Source organism: Sorex fumeus, unplaced genomic scaffold (assembly GCF_029834395.1).
Source record: "Sorex fumeus unplaced genomic scaffold, SorFum_2.1 ptg000131l, whole genome shotgun sequence".
Taxonomy (NCBI): domain Eukaryota; kingdom Metazoa; phylum Chordata; class Mammalia; order Eulipotyphla; family Soricidae; genus Sorex; species Sorex fumeus.
Genome location: NW_026606188.1, coordinates 22,508,229 through 22,531,730, shown reverse-complemented (window position 1 = coordinate 22,531,730; position 23,502 = coordinate 22,508,229). Strand labels below are relative to the sequence as shown.

The following is a 23,502-nucleotide window of genomic DNA, read 5'->3' as shown; positions in this document are numbered from 1 at the left end:
GTCTTAATAAAGTTATCTTGAGGCTACCAGATCTAAATTATATCCTTCATAGGAACATTGCCAGATGTGTGAAAGACTGGATTACTTTTCAAGCTAGTTTTTCATAAAGACTTGAAACCGTGCACAAAGTTCTTCTCAGACCAAACAAAAAACAAGCCATATTCCTAAGAATTCAACAACGGAGCTCTTTCAATTAGAGGAAACTTTACAACCATAAATTCAGTCTCAAAAGTATGCTGGTATATGCTATACAACAAAATGAGGTTAACACTTTCAAAATATTAAAACTGCATTTACCACATCATTTAACAATGCTTTTACCTTACCTGAGTGTGAAAATTTGAAATGGTGGTTGTTTCAATATCTTTCTTGCCCAGAATTTCCATTTTCACTGGAGTGTTGGGGAAATTAAAAGCAAAGTAATCCAAGAAGTCTGGGAGATAAGCAGCTGCTCCATGCACTATTGCTAAAGCATAGTAAGCAGCATTTTTCTCATTTTCACTGAATGTCAAAGCAAGAAACTCCTCAGAAAATCTCTCCATCTCCATTGGAGACAAAAATGAGAGTTCATCCATGTAAGCATGAAGGACAAGAGCACCACCATTGGACTGGTGTTCCTCATGAATAAAGTTGCTAAATTTAGTACCTGTTTTTAAGAAATTTCTACGAATAGAATGTTCCTGGTGAGTCATAAAAGGTGTTTGTACTCCCTGGGGTACCCGATATTCTTGCATTCCCAAATTTAACCGGCACAGCTGTTCATCTTTCAGATACCTGAAGGACTCCTTATTAACTCCTGAAGTGCTATTTATTTGTCCTTGGGTGAGAATTTCCTTACTGATACGGGTCAGACCAGCACAGACGGTTTGTACTTCCTTATTGTACATTTTAAGGCGTCTTCCTCGCATATCTTCTCGGTGTTTCTTTTTCTTTTTCTTCTTTATTTTCTTCAAGACAAAATCATCAGCTCTCTGGGTTTTACCATTTTCATCTGGTGTTTCTGGCCACAATAATTAAAAAGAAGTTAGTTGCTAGGTCTAAGCGGTAGCATACAAGATATCTGATCCCAAATGACATAATAAATGATTCTTAAATTTCTCTAAATTTATCAATACACTTACGTGTCTATAAAATGAATGACATAAAATATTGAAACAATCATTTTTATGGGATTGAAGGCTATGATAACAATAGAATGGTAAGCTTAAAGATTTAATGTGACTTCACAATCAAAACTAAAGCAAATATCCAAATAATTTCACATATGCCTATAATATGGAATATTTCAATAATCACTGTGAAATCTAAAATAAAGCCTATCATATTTTGTCAATTTATAGATTAAGGTTATCACAATACATATTGGCAAATCAAACAAGGCAAAACAAGTATCAACGTAATTTTGCCTAACAAATTGGCAAAAATCTTCTTTTAGCCTTCTGCTACACTGTTGCTGAAAGTATAAACCAGGACAACTTTCATGGAGCCCTGAAAATATTTACAATTCTCAGACTCAAAAATTCCATGCCCAACAACCAAAAAACGTACCTATGAAAATGATTGAAATACTTAAAAATATTGACATTATTATTTAAAATAAAAAGGGGTGGGGACAGCAGGGAGAGAGATCTCCAAAGGCTGGAGCACACATTCAGCATACTGGAGTCCTGGGCCAGATCCCTGGCACATGACTTCCTTGAACAATGCCAAAAAGATCCCCCAAGCACTGAGTCCAGAGTAGCCTCCTAAAACTGTTAAGTATGGTTCATATACCCTCAAAAAAATTTAAGGGAATCCCCAATTTGTCTAATGATAAGATACTGACAAAACTCTAGCACTTACAGACTGATAAAATACCCAACTACTATTACAGATAAAAAGAATGAACAAAGACAAGATCACAAAAATACATTGTCACTCTTCTAGAAAATCTTAACCATCCTCTTGCACTCAATCTGGATAGGTAGTTCTACCAATGTGTTCCTTGAGCACTGCATTTTCCCCTACCACAGAACTTAACATAGATAATAGGTATTTCCTCTGGAGTGCAAGTAATCTAAGAACCCTTTATTTCCACAAGCATCTAACATATGCACAATCTAATTCTATTTTTGTAATGTCAAACATCCACTCAAACATTAAATGCTTGCTCTGGAGGTCAGAGCGATAGTACAGCGGGTAGGGCATTTATCTTGCACCTGGCCAACCAATCCCCGGCATCCCATACTGTCCGTCCATTTCCCCCCCCCCCGCCCCCCCCACACACACACCCTCAGCACCGCCAGAATAATTCCTGAGTGTAGAGCCAGAAATAACCCGAGCATTGTCAGGTGTGAACCAAAAAAGCAAAATAAATAAAAACAATAAATGCATACTCTATGCCAAGGACACTTCTGGGCACTAGGAATATGACGCTAAGACAAGCAATAGCTACTATCTTAGACTTTACAGTCTACTTGGACAAGAAAAAGTACTAGTAGACCTACAATGTTGAGGAAGCTCTCAATGAAAGATGACATTTAGGCTGAGCTGTAAATCCAGACAAGCCAGGAAAGTCACCGTTTAGGAAGTATATTACAGGGAGAATCAAAGAACTTTAAAAAAAATTTCTAAATGACCTATGTATGCTTTGTATAAACACCACAGAGAAAAATACCTGAAGAAATAGATGCCAAGGTATTCAGTTACCTAGGTTACAGGAATACAAATGTTTAACTTTCTTTTTTCCTTATCTGCAATTTTCAAGTTCCAAAAATAAACACATTATAATTAAAATTTTTAATCTGAGGATCAGAGAGAGCACAGGGGTTAATATGCCTGCCGTGCACACAACAGACAATCGTTCCATCCCCAGTACCACGTAAGGTTTCCTGAGCACCTCCAGGAGTGGCCCCTGAGCACAAAGCCAGGAAGAAGTCCTGAGCACAGCCAGGCATGGCCCGAAATAAAAATTTTAATTGCATGATATATAAAATTTATGATTCCAGTATCCTGCACAAAATTATTTCAAATAATCAGATTATCTGGTTTTTAAAGAGGATATTTTATTAATATGCCTATGTGTTGGGGGTCAGGTGGCTGCTGGGAATAGAACAAGGGAACCAAAAATTTGATAAGTAGTGCTCTACTACTGACCTACATCTCCAGCTCCTACTTGTTTTTGTTTTTGTTTTTTAAGTTTATATCTGTCACTGTCACTGTCCTCCCGTTGTTCATCAATTTGCTCAAGCGGGCCCAGTAACATCTCTATTGTGAGACTTGTTGTTACTGTGCTTGGCATATTGAATATGTCACAGGTAGTTTGCCAGGCTTTGCCGTGAGGGCAATATACTCTCGGTAGCTTGCCGGGCTCTCCAAGGAATCGAACTTGGATCAGCCATGTTGGCTGCCTGCAAGGCAACACCCTATCCGCTAGGACTTTAAAGTGTACAGATACACAAAATTTCCTAACAGCACTTAAAATTAAACTAAAATCTTATACCAATATATTGGCAAGAGAAAAAGCAATCTTTTTCTCCATGTACAACTTGTTGCAATTAGTAAGTCATTTATCTCTTAGCAATAAAACTAGTCTAATACCATCCCATGTTAGAATTAATGTAAGCAATTCTTCAAGCAAATATCCGTAAATACTATTAAATAAAAAGATTAGAACAATGTTTAAAGTTATCTAATTACCCTCTGCTAAATTTTACAACTGTTTTTGCAATTTCAAAGAAAAAGATTATCTATGAATAGATCCTATTATTTTAAGCTTCAGAAGAGGTATGCAGATGATTTGGTATGCAGAAAATGCATTGTGACCTAGCTCTGGCACTGAAATTAACACCACGAAGGTGCTGCCTTGAATGCAACATATTTCCTCTATTACTATCAACTTACCAAACATATTTCTAAGATGGTCTATTGTTAACAGGGGAGAATTTCTGTGAGTTTTATTCCAAAACTCACTTATTTAAGAACTATTCAGCTAATTCAACATGGTCCCTATCAAAAAATAAACACTGTGCAGGAAAATAAGGAGGATCCTAAATTGATTGTAATCTCGCACATAAACATTAACGTTTAAAATATGAATTTCAATCTACTTACTAATATTGTTTTCCAAATTTTAGCTTTTACCTAAGGCTGAAATACAATATTTTTGTTTATAAATTTAATTGTTAGCTATTAAATTTCCATGAATAATCAAAATTTATTTTTTAATTACTGTGGCGGCACTGAGAATGGCCTACAGATAGAACCCTGTTGAAAGTACAGCTGGTCGCCCTTGCTTTATGAGATGATATCCAAGTTACCTGGTCTCACAATAAAGTCACTTTGCAAAACGAATGTAGCAGATCAATACATTAAATTTACACAATGTTGTGTAAATCCATATGGTACCCCCAATACCCTCCAGGAGTGATCCAAGAGTACAGAGCCAGGAATAAGCCCTGAGCACGCTTGGTACCTAGCCCTACATCCCGCCAAAAGAAAAAAAGAAAGAAAACATTGTAAAGGTCGTATCTTTACAGTATTTCCATTTCTGGTGACGTGGGCCTAAGATTCCCAATAAAATGTATACAGGAAGTATACAAGTAAAATTTAGTGCAAAAACTAAGATTTATTGACATCAGTTTCTTTACAGAAAAATAGCCAAGAGAGACTCCATGCTTAAGCAAAGTCTGCACATATCAAACCATGATGAAGGACAAACATAGTATGTTACTCTACAAAGAGAGATACATTCACCTGAGACAATTTGCTGTCTTTAAAAGTCATCAGTCTGGGGCTGGAGCGATAACACAGCGGGTAGGGCGTTTGCCTTACATGCAGCCAACCCGGGTTCAATTCCCAGCATCCCATATGGTCCCCCAAGCACCGCCAGGAGTGATTCCTGAGCGCAGAGCCAGGACTAACCCCTGTGCATCGCAGGGTGTGATCCAAAAAGCAAAAAATAAAATTAAAATAAATAAAAGTCATCAGTCATTATAGGGAGACACTACCTACCTACCTACCTACCTACCTCCTTCACTATGTAGGCAAGGATGCTTGAGCACCCACACATGATTCAACATATGCGTGTGCACGCACACACGCAAGCACACGCATGCACGCACACACACACAGTTACTATAGGGGTCAGGCAGATTGCTCAGTGGTTTCAGGCACATGCTTTGCATGAGCAGGGACCCGAGTTATAACTTGGTGCAACATGGCCCCTAAGCATTAGCAGCTGCGGCCCTAGAGCTTGCCCTACCACACACAGGAGCCAGTATCCCTTCTCTGCGTCCCCACATCCATGCGAATGAGAGCTCTGAATCCCTGTCCAACTACTTCCTAACAGTGTAATCTTATCCAAGTTAATGTCTTTCCACTTTGTTTCTCTTTGGGAAAATTATAGTAATTCCTCATAAAATATGCAGAATAACAATGCATGCTCCAAAAAGTCCTAGAACATAATACTCAATGCATGTTAACTACTATTCCTGCCCCAAAATTGGTACTAGAGGCAACATAGTGAACTACATAAGAACAGAACCTTTCAGGTGACCAGAGTAGGTTAATTTCTCAGCTCTACCTCTTTTACAAATCTTTATAAGCATGTAAGTCGCTAAACACACATCATCTTAAAATATTAATACCAATACCTCACAGTTACTGTAAGGTTTAAATGAGACAATGACTAGAAAGCCCTCATTGCAAGTATCCATCGGTGCCATTATCATCATTATCATAATTTCCATATTAACATTTGATAAAATTCATTGAAAGAATTGGCAACAACTCTGGAGTACCAAAATTTAAGAGTAAGAATCTAACAATCCAGCAGCCAAATATATAGTGCAGGAATTAAAGAGTTTGCTTTGCACATGGCCTCCTTGGTTGGATCCCTATATGGTTCCCTAAGCACTGCCTGGAGTGATCCCTGAACACAGAGGAGTAAGTTACACAAAGAAGCAGGTCCTGAGCACTGCCAGGAGCACAAATTTTTGTTTTAAAAATTTGGCGTTTTAGAGAGAGAACAGAGGGGAATGCCCTGCCACAGAAGCAGGGTGGAATGGAGGGGATACTGGGATCCGTGGTGGTGGGAAATGGGCACTGGTGGAGGGATGGGTATTTGATCAATGTATAATTGAAACCCAAGCACAAAATTTGTAAGTCTACAACTGTACCTCATGGTGTCTAACTAATAAAAATTTTTTAAAAAAAAATGGGGGTTTTGTTTCTGGGCCACACCTAGCAATGCTCTGGAATTACTTCTGGCCCTGCACTCAGGAATTAGTCCTAGTGATGCTTGGTGCTTGGGGGACCATATGGGATGTCAGGGATCGAATCCAGGTCAGCCGTATGCAAGGTAAGTGCCCTACCTGCTGTACTATTGCTCAAGCCACCATGCTTTAAAAAAAAAAAAAAAAGAAAGAAAAAAAAAGAAACTACCAATCCAAAGCATCATGTGATTTGCCATGAGAAATCATGTAAAAAGGAAAAAAATTCCAAGACAGAATAAAACTATGTTTCACAGACGGTTTCCTAAGGTCCGATATGTTGGAGATGTGTCAAATCTCATTTTAAGCTTCTAACCAGGGAAGTATACATAAAATCATGTCAGAGAAGAAAACAGTGTGAAAACAAGAGTCACCTATATTGTCACAAAGTTAGCAGATAATAACTAACATTCAAACTTTCTCTTGTCTGATTCCAGAATTCAAACATTCCTAATATATATTTCATTCTCTTCTAACTCGGCTAACACTTCCCTACAATACTCACATCCAACAAACAACTATAATTTCCTAGTTAATGGACTTGCAGGGTTAGAAGACACCTCCAATAAAAAGAAGCACCAATTCATTTATTTTTACTGTTCACTAAAGGATAATTCATTTTTCTTTTTCTTCCTTTTTTTTTTTCCTTTTGGCCTTTCTGGGTAAATCTGGGAAAACTATGAGTCCCTAAAGTTGTTGCTCTACTAAAAGGATCACCTGTTTATTTCAGGATACCTCCATGTAATTCCCAATTCCCATAACCAAAAAAGATCAACTGTTTTTGAATTTAAATTTTCTGCCAGTAATTTTTGACATCACAAAAATTTTTTATAAGTATCTGGCTTAGGGACACCTACTCCATAATAGCAATTGGGTGGTGGTCAAAGATGAAAAAATGAAAGAAGGTTACCCCCCAAGGAAACAGCTAGGAACACATCTCTCTTCTGATGACATTGATGAGAGAACCACAGGAATCAAATTCCTTCTTCACTTTCAAAAAAATACTACAATACTATTAAAACCATACTTATTAAACAAGAATTATTTAAAAAGCATTACTTTCATTGTCTTTTGGGGGGGAGAAAGTATGTTCCATGATTTTCTTGAACAAAAGGGAGGGAAAAAAATCTATTTCCCAAGACACTTAAGCAACTGTCAGTTTAGACTCAGGAACTGATATATGTATTTAAAAAATTTTAATATCTCTATTAACAATTCAAATGTGTAACAATTTAACATATAATTATTTTTCATACCTTAGAAGTTTTTAGGGAGAGACTATTTGTAATTTTTTACTTAGTTTAAGGAAGGGCTTGAAAAAGTTTACTTATAAAGCTCTGTTAGCAAAGTAGTCCTTTCCTTCAATAAACTTAAAGTAGCAATAATTTTAGAATAAAAAAAGTCAAATGTGTTCCATAAGAAATAAAAGACAAGTGGATCACTAAGCCAAAAGTACTGGGCCCTAGATTCACTTTCTCTCTTACTAATTTCTAAGTTGTGGTTACCTATGCACAAATTTAAACTGCACAATCTAGAGCTGGTATGTGGGAACATACTATCTCAGGAATCCGCAAACTTCTTCGTAAAGAGAGCTATCTAATGACCTTTGCAGGACATAAGGTCTCTATCTCAGTTGCTGAGTAGAAAGAGATCATACATTTGAATAAGCAGCAGTACGCTACAAAAAGTTTATGGGAACACTGTTTGATATGATTTCACATGGCAAGTTCATTTTTGTTTCGGGTTTTTTTTTTCTTTCAAAATTTATACACCAATCTTACCTCATGGGTGCTACAAAATTAGTGAAATTGAGTTTTTATAAAGATGCAAAAACAATTTACAATCTTAGGAGAAGAATAGTCGTGTCCCCCACCCCGCCCCAAAGGTCTCAAAAAAAGAACCTCAACAAATAAATCTTTCACAAGATTAACGCAAATGGATGATACACAAGTGTTAAAACTGAAACCTATTAAGAAAAAAAGAAAAAATCATTTGGTCTTGAGACCTTAGAAACAACACCAAACGCAGGAACCATTAAAAAAATATTGTATTTAAGCAAAATTTAAAACTTTTGCTGTGAGAAAGACCCTATGCATTTAAGAGGACAGAAAAGATAATAATGGAGTGGAAAAAAATATTTCTAAACCATATATCTAACAAGGGACATAACTCTATAATATATAAAGTATAAAAATGCTCGAGTAGGGGCTGGAGCGATAGCACAGCGGGTAGGGCGTTTGCCTTGCACGCAGCCAACATGACCAACCCAGATTTGATTCCCAGCACCCCATATGGTCCCCCGAGCGTGAGTGCATGAGCCAGGAGTAACCCCTGCGCATCGCTGGGTGTGACCCAAAAAGGAAAAAAAAAATGCTCGAGTAAAAAAGCTTAACTAGAAAATGGACAAAAGATAGATATTTTGTAAATGCAGCTATAAGAATAGCAAATAAAAGATTTCAGTATTATAAGCCATTGGGAAAATGTAAAGTAAGTCCATGATGAAATAGCATGACCCATCTATTAAAACAGCTAAAATTAAAATAGCAGTAACACCACATACTGACAAGGACAGGTAGAGAATGGGTCTCACACACGACTGATAGATAAGCAACAAGGGGACAAATATTCTAGAAAACAGCACAGCAATACCTTTTAAGAAAAAATTAAATATGCACTTAAATGACCCAGCAATTACATTTCAAAAGAAAATGAAAATGGGGGCCAGAGGGTTAGTACAGTGGGTAGTGCCTTGCATATGGCCAATGTGGGTTTAATCCCCAACACCCCATATGGTTCATATGGTCCCCCTGAGCAACAACAGGCAGGAGTGATTCCTGGGTAGTCAGGAGTAAGCGCTGAGCACCATTAGCTGTGGCCCCAAAACAAAACAAACTGAAAATATATATCCGCACAAAAACCTGATATGAATATTTATAGCTTTATTCCTAATAGGCAAAATGTAATCAACCAATGGCTAAAAGTAACCATTTTAGCCATTTTAATAGGCAAATGCCTAAAATGTACCAATCATATCACAGAATATTACTTAGCAATAAAAAGGAGTGCGCTATTGATATATAAAAATTAACTGAATTTCAAGGACATTAGAGTGAAAGTGTCACATTTAAAAGATTTCATACTGCATTACATTATATAGCTGTTAAGGATGTAGGGAGACAGCAGGTGTCTAAAAGTATAAGGGATAGCAGAAGGGGACCTTTGTGGTGAAAGAATGCCATGTATTTGGATTGCAGTGGGAGTTAAAATAATCTATAAGTGATTAAATGGCACCAAACTACATATACACATTGTACCAACGCCAATTTCCTGGTGTTGATATTATACAGTTGTTATGTAAGATGTAACCAGTCTGGGAAGCAAGTGAAAGGTAAGAACCTCTCTGCATTGTCTTCATCATTTCCTATGAATATATAATTATTTTGAAAATCCGTGGACAAGGGAAGGAAAGACAAACCTCTGTAAATAACAAGATCTAGTCACTCTCCTCAACTGTCTTAGAGCTTTTTCAAGGAACAACATAATAAGGCAACAAAAGGCAGTTTTAACAGTGCCAACTCTGTCAGAAACTGTGCTAAGCTCCTTCTGCATTACGTCCCCACTTAACCCCCACAGCAGTCTTACAAAAAATAAATATCACAACTCCCTTTTACAGGCAGGAAAACTGAAGCTGAAGGTTCGAGTCTTTAGCTTACAGCAGAGCCACAAGTATGCCTCCTGCGTACCACTGACAAGGATAATGATGCTAAGAGAGAGAGAAGGATCGGAGTTATGTCCAAAAACAGAGGAAACAAAATAAGGTTAAATCAGTTTGCATTTTGGAGGGTTTCCAAAACTTAAAATGTCAATGTGTCATGTACCTAAAGTCTACAGCACAGTTTTTCCTTAATGTATTTGGGCAGGGAGCCCTTCCACTTCCAAATACTAAGATTCAAGATTGCCTAGATTAAACCACTTCTATTCACATATTAACAAACTTCAAAAACTTTAAGCTGTGCTGTCCAAGGAGATACTGACTGGCCAAAGCAACTATTCATTCTCAGTCACATTAGCCACATTTCCATCATCACAGAAAGCTGTGTTCACAGTCCCGGGTAAAAGCTTTCTTTTCTTTTTTTTTTTTTTTTAGAGAACTTAAGAACTATGCAATCTTCAGAAAAACACCTTGTGAACCACTACTGCACACTGTATTGTAATTTCTGGCTCAAAAAAGGGGAATGGGTCAGAAATGAGTCAGAAAATTTTAGGGGCTGGGGAGATAATACTGAGGGCTGGGTGCTTGCCACACACATGGCTGACCCAAGTTCAATTCCCAGCACCCCATATGGTCCCCCAAGCCTGCCAGACTGATCCCTAAACAGAGCCAGGAATTAGCCCTGAGCACAGCCGGGTCAGTGTACCCCAAAGTCCCCCTCAAGAAGAAAAAATTCTTAATGGAGTTGGCTACTGCAACTACTCTAGCACCAAAACGTAAGGAAAAGGTAAGCAAAGAAGTGGAAAACATACCAAAACTAGAGCAACGTGAAGTGGGACAGGAGTAGGGATAAAGTCTGAAGTAAAACTTAGTAGACCTGTAAAAATAGAGACTGTATTTATCTATTACACCAAAAATCCATTTAATTTTTCTTTAATGTGTACTTAGTACTAATAAATTGTAACTTAAGTATCTCCACTTCTTTGGGCCTCGGTTTTCACTTGTGCAACACAACTTTAAACTGGCTGATGTCTAAAATTTCATCTAGCTCTGTGAACTTAATCCACACAGGATAGAGAGACAGCTCAATGGGCTGGGTGCATTCTCTGCACATAGGATGCAGAGCTCCAATAGGGCACAGCATATGGTCCCCAGGAGCAATGGTGGGAGAAATAGCCGGCAAAGAGCAAGGTGTGGCTGAGCACAGCTGGGCACGGGCTGTCCCCATCCTTCAAAACACACTACACACACAACGATGAAAAAAGGTAAAAGTATGAGAGCAAGACCTGGCAAACTGCTGGTGGAAACTAGTTTTCCTGTCTGTCTGGCAAAAGTTCTAAGGCTGAGAAGATGGGATACTACCAAAGACATAGTTAATTCAATTCAATAAACACTCATTAGGCAATAATTTGCAACAAACTGCACTGAAAGGAAAAGATAAGATTAGCCCTAAGTTAAAACCAAACCAAGTATGTGGAAGGAATCCTATCAAAAGAAGTCCTATCAAAAGACTAGTTAATTCATGTAGTAATCTAATTAATCTCCTACTAGGAAACAGTAGTATATTAAACTCTTAAGATTCTACAAAGAACGTAGAATCATATACAAAATACAAATATGTCAATCCAAGCTATCCTACGGCAAATATAAACAAATGATAAATACTGGGAGTAGCAAGTCACCAGTTTTGGCTAACCTAATTTCCCTGGAGCCCACACTTAATTAGGTAATCCTATGTTTTATGGTTGGATATTCTTGATTTTAGTGGGGGTCCTGGGAATTAAATCAATTCTCAATCTTGTTGCGCAAGACAGAATCAAATGTAAATGGAATTCCCATCTACTACCTCCTGCAGCACGCTTCTCACTTTTCAGAGGCCAAGTGGATCCAATAATTACCTACAGTAAAGAAAGCCTCCCTCCACCACCTCCCTAATCCCTTTTCTGGTCACTGAGATTTAAATATGAAAATACAATCATTTTCCCTCCATCCAGCTTTTTTTTTAAAGGAGCTATGAAGAAGGCAAAGTAACGCACGGAGGAACCTCCATTAAAAATTCAAACTGTTCCAAAAGCCCTGGCATTTATGACATTGCGATACCCAGGACAATTTGGGGCGCAGAGGAGGCAAAAGCGCGTGAAACGCTTCCCACCCAGGGCAACTGGGAGCGAGAACATCTCCCGGTCGGAAGGCAGTTTCCAACCTCCGGCAGGACTCACGCCGGGGCTGTGGCCCGGTTTGCAAACAACGTCGGCCGGGGTTCGGGCGCGGGCAGGGTGGGCACTGACAGCTCGGCCTGCGGCGAGGAGCCTCAAGTAGGTCAGCCGGTGGCCGCGACCCGAGCCGCGGCCCGTCCGGCCCGGCAGCTGCAGGAGCGGCGAGGGGGCGGCGCTGCGGGGAAGGGGCGGGATGCGGGCCGGGCCCCGCCGCCCTCACCTCTCTTGGGGGCCTTGGTCGGGGGCGCCCCGGCGGCCCGCTCGCCATTCTCCTGCTGGTCCTGGTGCCCCGCGCCGGGCTCAGGCTCGGCGGCGCGGTGGTGGTGGTGCCGGTGCCGCTCCTTGTGGCCCTTGGGCTTGGGCCCGGCCGCGCTCACCGTCAGCGGCGAGAAGGTGAAGAGGGCCGCGGCGCCCGGCGCCGGCAGCGGGGCGGCCACGGGCGCGGGCGCGGGCGCGGACGGCGGCGGCGGCGGCGGCAGCAGGAGCGGCTCCCCCGGGCCCGGAAGGCTGGCGGCGGCCGACGGCGGCGGCGGCGGCGGCGGCCCGGGCGGCTGGCGGCTGCGGCGCCGCCGGTGCGGGACGAGCGGGGGGTCCTGGCTGGGCCGCCCCCGCTTCTCCTGGGACCCCCCGCTGCTCGCTCGGCGCTGCCGCTTCACGCCCCGCGGCGAGACCCCCGCGTGGGGCTTCTCCTTGCCCTCTTTGTCCGGCTCCTCCTGCGCCGCCACCGCCCGCACGACGCGCACCGCTCCGACCTGCGCAGCCATTTCACCCACAAACACACATTTAAATGGCCCGACCGCCCCCCCGTCGGCGCAGCGCGCAAGCGCCACCCGCGCACGGCCCGCTGGGCATTGGAGTCTCTCGGCCTCCACCGCGTTCCTCCACTCCGCGGCGCTTCTGCGTCCAGAGCCGAGCATGCCGGAAGCGGCTGTGGCTGCGCCAGTCCGCAGGCCGCGCCGCGCAAGGCCTCCCGGGAGCCGTAGTTCGCGCGCGCCGGGGCCGCCGAAGTGCAGCGCGCGTGCGCCGCGGCACGCGCGGGCGGAGACGCAACGGCCGCAGGGCGGAGAGTTGCCGCCAACCGCCCTAACGGCCCGGACAATGTCGAGGGCTTCCGGGCGCCGTGTGGGCGCGCTCCGGCCGCGGCTCGCTCGGGCCCGCCGTCAGTTTACCCGGAGCCCGCCGTCTCCATGGCTACTTGGAAGAGAAGAGCGCGCGTGCCCTCGCCCCCTTTGTGAGGTCAGAGGCTCCCCAGCCTCGCCTCGCCGCCGCGGACGCGTCCGGAACGCTGGGGATGAAGCGCGCGAGGCCGTGCAGAGGGTCGGGGCGGCTGGTGGGGGAGGGGGGGCGCTGCTACTCGGTCCGCGCTCCGGCCGTTGCTATGGTGACGGCGCCGCCCGCCTCAGCCGCCCGGAAGCCGAAGCACCGCGGAGAGATGGTGGGCGGCCAGCCTGGCTTGCGAAGTATGCCGACTTTTTGGTCGAATGGTAAGTATCGGGTAGAGGCTCCCGACGCGTGTCTCGAGCCCCGAGGTGGCCACTCCCTTCTTCCCGCTCAGAGTCACCCACGCCGCGGGCGCTTTTGCGCCCTAGGAGAAGCCTTGGGCATCACGGACTGCAGTGGAGAACTCGGGAAGATCGCGATGCGCGGGAGGCGTCGGGCGGAATGGACCGCAGTGGGAAACAGGAAGTGTTATTGAGCACCTACCATGTATATGAAATACAATAAACATTGCATTCAGTTTGCCCTATCATAGGCTTCCTGATAAAAAATATGAAACAAATGTTTTGTGTGTGTGTGTGTGTGTGTATGTGTGTGTGTGACGACTTTTACAAATCGTCGTTAGTGGAACTTAAGGAACTCCTTTGTAGCAATTCTTTTATAGTAATTATGCACTGGCATTTATCACGGAAAACTTGACTTGAAATAATCAGGTTTTTCTTAAGATAAACCCATGTTCGTGGATTTTGGAATTTGGGGACCACACCCAGAGGTGCTGAAGGCTGCTCCCCAGCATAGTGCTCGGGTACCTGCCTTTACTGCTTGCCAAGCTCCTGCCCCAGCCCATTGCGTTCTCTCTAACCCATTATTCCAGAATGGGCAATTGAATAATTGGTTTAAACTTCTCAGCAGTGTCTAGACTAGCACGATAAGATAGCCAATTGGGCTCTTTGCATGCGAGTTACCAAGGTTCCATCCCCAGCACGGTCTCCCACCCGAAGTGATTCCTGAGTGCTGAGCAAAGACAAGCCCTCATCACCGCCAGGGTTGGCCAAAAACAAAGAGTAAACACAAAATAAAACCAACATTTCTCAGGAATGTAGTTGGAAACCTTGTTCGTTGGTATATACAAATAAAAAAATAATAAGATTTACTCTTTACATACTCTAAAATGTTCATTTGTCAACGCTAGTTTCCCACAACCTTTGGGGAACCAGACAAGATACAATCTTCTAGGAAAAAAAAAACTGGAGGGGAAATGTCATTATCAAAAGCAGTAATCTTGTACTACAATTACAAGCTAAGATTTTTTAACCCATTTTTAAGAGTAAATTCTAGCAAGGGAGACATTGGTATCCAGTTTTTCCAAATTCTTTTTAAAGTCTGTGTGTCTGGAGGAATTTAGGATAAAAATTTATTTCAGGGGCCTGAGAGATATAGTATAGTTGGTAGGGAGCTTGCCTTGCATGAGCTGAACCTCAAGCCCTGCCAGGAGTTAACCCTGAGCACTGACAGAAAAACAAAATTTTTTATTCCATTTCCAAAACGAAAAATGAGGGGCAGGAGCAGTAGCACGTGCCTTGAATACAGCAGACCCGGGTTCAATTTCCAGCATCCCATATGGTCCCCTGAGCCCCACAGAAGTAATTTCTGAGTGCAAAGCCAGGAGTAACCCCTGAGCATCACTGCCTAGGACCCAAAAGCAAAATTTAAAAAAGCACAATAAAATCCAAAAATGAAAAATTGGTCCACCTGAAAATTTTTTTCCATACAAGATTCTCTACATAAACTGAAGTGATAGAATTTTATTTTCAGTTTGCAGCCTAATGAAAATTAGGTGAAAATGTAAAAACTTGAGCATTAATCTGTACGGTGAATTTTTAAAAAAAAAAACCATTAGCACATTAGCATATGTTTATTGCTGATGTTATGAGTATAGTTTTCACATTTTAGCAGAATTCTAGATGTTCACAGATGATTTGCAGTCATATTCCAAATTGCCTTAAATATTCCAACTTGGGGGTGGGTTTCTTGGTCCTTTGGGTTTTGAAAAACGATTTGCAAAACCTGGAAACAAAAGTAAAATTGAAAGAAAATGAGAGGCTTTACCTTGAAATGAATATTTAAATTTTAGAGTATATAGTAACATGCAAATGAATGATTTATTTTTCAAAAAGGTAGGCGATATTTTTTATTAGTTTGGTAATCGATTATAAAAGCATTGACTGATGAAGTTCAAACTTAAATTATAACAATGGAACCTAATAACATTTTTTAATTTGTAAATTTATTACTTTGTGAAGAACCCATTTATAGCATTTAGCAATCAACATCATATTCTTATCCACCTATATTGACATATTACTGATATAAAATATAAATTTAAGTTAGTTTTATACATTGCAAAATGATAGCCACAGCAAAATTAATTCACATCTTCATGAATTCATCACCTCAGATAATTATCTTTTTTATGTGTGATTACATTTCATATTTAATCTGTTTTTAAGTGTGTAATGCACTATTGTTATAGTCTATATGTTATAGTTCATCCATTCATCCTCTTCATTCCTCTCATCCGTCACCCATAACAAATACCATGCTGATATTCCTATGATTTGGGTATTTTCAATTTCACATATAAGTGGGACCTGTCATATTTTTCTTTCTCTGACTTAATTTAACATAGTGGCCTCAGAATTAATTTCATTTTTATGACTAAATATAGAGTATCCATCTTGCTGGCAGAGAAATTGCCAGCTCCACAGTTAATCTTGAAAAAAACATGATTTATGATTCCATCAAATCTTTCCAGGTAGACTGGTCCAGGATGACAATTCTTGGGCCCTCTAGGAATGGAGGTGGGCAGATTGCTCCTGCTGAAGACATAGCAACCTGCAGCCACACCCAATATCCTCTGACATAGAACTGGCCCAGCTCCACAACTGAACCTCATAAAGTTGCTAAGCCACCAAGTTGTTCCAGCTTCATAGGCCCTGAACCAAGTAATTACATATTTGGCCATGCAACACCTACAAATTTCACAACACTATCAGCCCAGTAGGATCACAGTAAATCTGATGGGAAAATTTCACAGAAGCCCACCAAGCTCAGTGAGTGAAAACAACATAGAAGACTCAGCTAGCACCAGCTAGTCCAGTCAATCAAATTCTCAGACGACTTCAGTAACACCATTGTAAGGTGTAATAATTAAAACAATTTAACTTTTATTGATCTCAGTTTTGAACATTTCGTCTGCCTTTATTTTGTAATGAACAATAGGAAGACAAATTTTTGTGCCTGCCACGTGGGCAGGCAGAAGTGGTGGGTGGAAAATGGGATCTTGGCGGATGGAAGGTCACACTGATGGTGGGATTGGTGTTGGAACATTTAATGCCTGAAACTACTGTTGTACGAGCAACTCAGTCAATTATGGTGTTATGAAAGTAAATAATAGCATCAGTCACAATTTCTGGCATAAAAGTAAACAAGAGTCAGAGAGATACATCTGATAAGGTATCTGCAAGTGGGAACTAGGTTCAGAAAACGTCACCATATATAGTCCCGTGAGTCCTCCCAGGAGGGATCTTTGAACACAAAGCAAGGAGTAAGCCCTGAACACCATCAGGCATGACCCAAAAAAACAAAAATATATTTAAAAAATGACTACTCAAGTGTTGTTTAAATCTGAACCACCACCACCACCACCACCACCCATTAAATAGAAAAGAAAAAAACTTTCAGAACTGAGGGGAAGAAGATTGAAAACAAACATTTTGAGGGAGACTAGCACCATGGATGAGGAGGAGCAGTTGGTTCTGATGGAATTGTCAGGAATTATTGATTTGGATTTTCTTTCAAAATGTGAACAAATGCAAGATTTTGATGAGTCTTCTATTTGAAGATGGGCACAGAATTTAATATAAGAATGTTGAGGGCCAGAGCAATAGTACAGAGGTTAGGGCATTTGCCTTGCACATGGCCAACCCAGGTTTGATCCCATATGGTCCCCCCAAGCACCGCCAAGAGTAATTTCAGAGTGCAGAGCCAGGAGTAACTCCTGAGCATCGCTGGGTGTGGCCCAAAAATTAAAAAATACAAGAATGAATGGGGCACTTTTGGCGCCATGTAAGTTTTTTCACCTGTCATGATCCAGAGACTCAAAAATAAATCTCAAAAAAGATCTACAAGTTGCAGAATTATCCCCAATCCTGCACAAGGCTGACTCATCCTGAGGCACCCAGAGTGGGGCAGGTGAGCCTACTTCCCACCCAAACAGAACTCTGGCAGCAGAAAACCTCCACACTCCACAACCACTGCTATGCTCCCAGCCAGACCCCACTGCTCAGATGAGTCTCATCCAGAAATTAATTTGTTGAAACACTCAGTTATGCAGGTTTTGTGACTGAAATCTTCAGCTTTCACAAGGTCACTGATGGGCTACCACAACCCATCTCCCTGTTGCCACTGGAAGCCCAATAGTTACACATACCTTCCAAAGCCACCATTCAGTTAAGAATGTAACTCCAACTATATCACCCTGTTAATTTTGTACACCCTGGAGTGCAGCCCACGGTTTTGGCCACGCCTCATCTCAAACTCTAAACACTGATAAACCATGGGCAGCAAACCAGATGGGTTGGGATGTAATGTAAAAAGCAACCAATCTCAATTAACAAAATGTAAACACAGAAGGTTTAACCTGTAACAATATTTTAGTAATCTCTTACACAAGGGCTTAAGGACTCCATGGTGAGATACAAAAATCTTCACTAACTTTCTTCTAAGGAAACATTTTTTGATTATCCTTTTAGCAAATTATAACAATGTAAAATAAATTGAGGACCTGCTAATGGGACAAGCTCAAGGGATGGTTGGAAAATTAGAAATAATGGTATTAGAAAAGTGCAATGGTGATGGGGATTGATATTGGAATATTGAATGTAGCTAAACTAATGACAATAAAGTTATTTTTAAAAATTAAAACACTGAAATTAAGTTTATTAATGGTGATACCTTAGATGGGGGCAGGGGAGACTGGGTTTTAGACCACACTCAACTATGCTCAGGGCTCACTCCTTGCAGTGCTCGGGGATCATATGGTGTGTCAGGGATCAAACCTAGGTCAGCTGCATGAAAGGCAGGTGCTCTACCCACTATCATTAGCTCCAGCCCCTAATAGTGATACTTTTTTTAAAAACTGGGGAAAGGGACAGAAGCCTAGTTCATATCACTTTTTTCTTTTTCGGTTGTTAAAAAAATAAGACCAGAAGGAAACCATAAACAAAATGAAAGGACAATCTAACTTAATGAGAGAAAACACGTGGCAAGCCTATGTCTAATGAGGGGCTAATACCCAAATTATTTAATGAACTAATTTAACTCAGAAGCCAAAAAAAGAAAAATCATCTAATTATATAATGGACAAAGGATATAAATAGACATTTTCCCCAAGAAAGCTTAATGATATCTAATATGTGCATAAAATAATGTTCAGCATCACTAATAAGGAAAATATAAATCAAAACCACAAAATCTCTTTCATTTAGAATAGTTAGCAGGTGATATCAAGTAAACAAGAAATGAGTGCTGATGAGAAAAATGGCGAAATAGGAATACTTTTGCATTGATGGGACTGTAAAAAGTTGTCCTAATCACTATGGAAAAGGGGAGTTTTGGTGCTGGAATGATAGCACAGCGGGTAGGGTGTTTGCCTTGCATGTGGCTAATACGGGTTTGATTCCCAGCATCCTATATGGTCCCCTGAGCACCTCCGGGGGTAATTCCTGAGGGCAGAGCCAGGAGTAACCCCTGTGCATTGCCGGGTATGATCCTAAAAGAAAAAAAAAAAGGGGAGGGGTGAGGAGGTTTCTTATAAAAATTACAAATAGAGGCCAGTGAAAACACAAATGTTAAGAAGGAGCTTGGCATGTTATGCGAAATGAGTCAGAAAAAGAGGGATAGACATAGAAAGATTGCATTCATCTGGGAAACATAAAGTAACAAAATAGGAGACTAATACCCAAGAGTGGCCAAGATTAGTACCAGGAGCTTTGCTCCATGACTTGGAGGCCAGCCACACATGCTAGGGAAAAAGGGAGCTCAGATAGAGAAGGGAGCACCAAATAAAGGGTGTTGGGAGGATCCTCCCAGGTTGAGAGAAGCATGCTGAAAGTAGACTATAGACCAAACATGATTGCCACTCAGTGCCTCTTTTGCGAACCGTAACACCCAAAAAGAAGAAAGAGAACAAAAGGAAATGCCCTGTCACAGAGGCAGGGGGGGATAGGGGGGATGGGGGGTGGGAGGGATACTGGGACCCGTGGTGGTGGAAAATGGGCACTGGTGGAGGGATGGGTATTTGATCATTGTATAATTGAAACCCAAGCACAAAAATTTGTAAGTCTACAACTGTACCTCATGGTGTTTCACTAATAAAAATTAAAAAAAAAAAATAGAAGGAGCTTGGAACTAGGAGAACTGGTCAATGGTTGGAATCAACCACACGTGTGTAAGGCAGAGGGTAGGGAAGATAGAGAAGGGACCAGGATGACAGCAATAGCTGGACAAGAACTGAGTTTAACAAGTGGTAAAGGAATATGCTGGATAACTTTTCAGTATCTGTATTTCAAACAACAATGCCCAAAAAGGAAGAAGTGGGGAGGAGAGGGAAGAGAGAGAGAGAGAGAGAGAGAGAGAGAGAGAGAGAGAGAGAGAGAGAGAGAGAGAGAGAGAGAGAGGTGCCTACCTTAGCGGCAGACTGGGAAGGGGATAGTGATGGGAGGGAACCTGGGGACACTGGTGCTGGAAATGTACACTGGTGGAGGGATGGGTGTTGGAACATTGTATGACTGAAACCTAATCATGAACAGTTTTGTAAGGGTCTATCTCACAGTGATTCAAAAATAAAGTATTTTTTAAAATTACCTTTTTATGGACAGATAAACAAGCCAAAGGGAAAAAAAGATAATTACAGATTTTAGAAAGAGCTGAAATATAGCAAACAAAATAAATTATTGTGAGAAAGAATTTAGTAAGTAGAGGGGCTGGAGAGATAGCACAGCGGGTGGGGCGTTTGCCTTGCACGCGGCCGACCCGGGTTCGATTCCCAGCATCCCATATGGTCCCCTGAGCACCGCCAGGAGTAACTCCTGAGTGCAGAGCCAGGAGTAACCCCTGTGCATTGCCAGGTGTGACCCAAAAATCAAAAAAAAAAAAAAAAGAAAGAAAGAAAGAAAAGAAAAGAAAAAAGAATTTAGTAAGTAGAAATAGTCCATTTGATGGACTATAGAAACTCTCTTAGCTAGTGAAACAACAGTACAAATAATGAAAGTAATGAGGGAGCCACACTTGATGGGTGGGTGGGGGCTGGGAAACTTGGCTGTAAGGCAATAGTGGACATGGGCAGAGTAAGCAGTACTGTCCAGAACTTAAAATGCAGTTGGTGCTTTTCCAAAATAGAACCCAAAATAGTTGTAAAGTTTTAATGAGAAACTCATTCTTACTAATGGATCCATGAAGAATAGATTGATGAGCGAAAGGGGAAAGAATGTGACTCAGAGACCTGTACTAATGTGAGGCAATTTAGATGGAGATAAATTTAATGTGCAATTTTATAATTAAAATTGATACAACATCTGGTAATGAGATACGAGGGAAGGGGAAAATGATCTAAGTTTGGGATCTGAGTCATTTAGTGTGATGTTCCTCAACCTTTTGCCAACCATGGGTCCCTTCCGACCTCACTTCCTATGACCCCCATCACCTATCAATTTGGCACTTTGTTTCACACTGTGGCCCTCCCCACTATCTACCAGATTTTGACCTGTGTCCCTCTAAGAATATCCTGAGGTCCACAAGTGTGGGGCACATGGACCCCAGGTGAGTAATGTTGATCTAGTGTATGTGAGAGAAAATAGAAAGTTTTGTTTGGATTTTTTGGGGTTGTGTTAATGCTTACTCTGGGTGAGTGAAATAGATTTATTTGAGGAGCAATAGCACAGTAGGTAGGGTGTTTGCCTTGCACGCGGCCAGCAAGGCAGACCTGAGTTTGATTCCTCTGCCCCTCTTGGAGAGTCCGGCAAGCAAGTCTCACAATAGAGATGTTACTGGGCCCGCTTGCGTAAATCAATGAACAACAGGAGGACAGTGCTACAGTGCTATAATTTTTTTTTATTTTTAATATTTTCTTTTATTGAGTCACTGTGAGATAGACCCTTACAAAGCTGATTTTATTATTTTTTTTAAACAGAAGGAGCTTGCATAGCTCACAGCCACATCCATGGTTTTAATCCTAGCAATGCAGATGGACCCTCAGCACCTTGAAGTATAGCCACTGAGCAGAGCCAGGAACAGCCCCTGAGTACTGACAGATATAGCCAAAAAAATAGTTTTTTCCATTAGAGTTACCATATAGTCCAGCAGTTCCACTTCTGAGTAGCTAAAGAAAGTGAAAAACACTAACTTGAAGAATATGGACCTCTCTGTTCTTTGCAGCTTTCTTTACAATGTCCAAGATATGGAAACAATGGATGAAGAGATCAAGACATCACACACACCCACACACACACACACACACAAAGTCAACTATGCTACCATAAAAAAAGAAAGAAAATCCTCTATTGTGGCAATATGAGTGAATCTTGGGGATGTTATGACAAGTGAAGGAAAAATGTTGCGTGATCACATTTATGTAATTCTAAAAACCCCCAAACCAAGTTCATAGATACAGAAAATAGATTCATGGTTACCATAGGAGAAGGTTGAGTGAGTGGGCTAGTATAATAGGCAGTGGGCTTGCCTTGCTTGCAGCCAACTAGGATTTGATATCTGGCATCCCCAGCCCGCTAGGAGTGATTCTTGAGCACAGAGCCAGTAGTAAGTGCTAAGTATTGCTGGGTATCAACCAAACCGTTGCTTTTGCCCCACCAAAATCTCATCACAAAAAAAATTGTTTTGTAACTATGAACAAAGTTACAAAAACTATACCTAAGTAGATGACCGTTTATCAATATACACAAATTGCAAATCATGTATACCTGAAACTAATGTGTATCAATTATTTCTCAATTGAAAAATAGAAAGGAGTATCAATAGCTAAAAAGTTCCTGCTTTGCAATGCAAGGCCACAGGTTCAATTCTGGTCACCCTCCCAAGTGCACTAAGCACAATCCCCAGGACCACAACAAAGCATGCAACATTGGTGCTCCAAAACCAAACAATACAGCCTACAGCCATCACAAAGCATCAACAATAAACAGAAGGCCAAAGAATAAGAGAGGTACCAGAGAAAGAATACAGCAGAAAAATGCTTGCATACTGTCTGCCCCAGCTTGATTCCAAGTACTGCATATGGTCCCCATGCACCACCAGGAGTGATCCCTTAGCACAAAGCCAGGAGTAAGACCTGATCATCACTCGGTAGCACTGCACTGTAGCACTGTCCTCCCATTGTTCATCGATTTGCTCGAGCAGGCACCAGTAACATCTCCATTGTGTGACTTGTTATTACTATATTTGGCATATTGAATACGCCACGGGGAGCTTGCCAGGCTCTGCCGTGTGGGCAGGATACTCTCAGTAGCTTGCCGGGCTCCCCGAGAGGGACAGAGGAATCAAACCCGGGTCGGCCATGTGCAAGGCAACCACCCTACCTGCTGTGCTATCGCTCCAGCCCCAGGGCAATGCATAATGTACAATTTCAAAAAGCATAGGTATCCTTTATGCCCTCAAAACAAAACATTCTTTTTTGAATAACTTTTAGGCAGAGAAGTAGTACCAAGGAATAAAGCCTGCCTTGTACAACTGACCCCGGTTCAATCCCCAGCACCACATAGAGACTCCTGAGCACAGAATCTGAATAATCTTGAATACCACCAGGAGTGGTCCAAAAACAAAATAAAACAAAAATACCTTGAGGGTAAGGACTCCTCAGTGGTGCCTAGGAGGCCCTTGGCCATTCCAGGCAATTCTCAGCCAACTGAACCGGTTGCTCAATACCAGGAAACCAAGCATACATTGTGCTCAGACAATGCCAAGGATATCATGGCCATCTGGCAGTGCTTAGAGGCCTCCAGAGCCACACACAGTGATGCTTAGGGAACCA

The 23,502-nt window shown here is 41.6% G+C and overlaps 2 protein-coding genes across 3 annotated transcripts in view; both read right to left on the bottom strand.

Annotated features, from left to right (window-relative positions):
• RSBN1 (round spermatid basic protein 1) overlaps positions 1–13,096 on the bottom strand; it is a 49,594-nt gene extending 36,498 nt beyond the window's left edge. Inside the window, exons 1-2 of the mRNA XM_056139120.1 lie at positions 12,400–13,096; positions 327–1,000 (exon numbers count right to left, since the gene is read on the bottom strand). Of these exons, the coding sequence (XP_055995095.1) occupies positions 327–1,000; positions 12,400–13,096 (1,371 nt within the window). The remainder of the gene's footprint in view (positions 1–326; positions 1,001–12,399) is intronic.
• A 2,303-nt stretch (positions 13,097–15,399) lies between these two features.
• The window catches only part of PTPN22 (protein tyrosine phosphatase non-receptor type 22), a 71,219-nt gene continuing 63,116 nt past the window's right edge, over positions 15,400–23,502 (bottom strand). For both annotated transcript variants that reach the window (XM_056139153.1, XM_056139154.1), the window contains one exon: positions 15,400–15,464. In XM_056139153.1, the coding sequence (XP_055995128.1) occupies positions 15,400–15,464 (65 nt within the window). The remainder of the gene's footprint in view (positions 15,465–23,502) is intronic.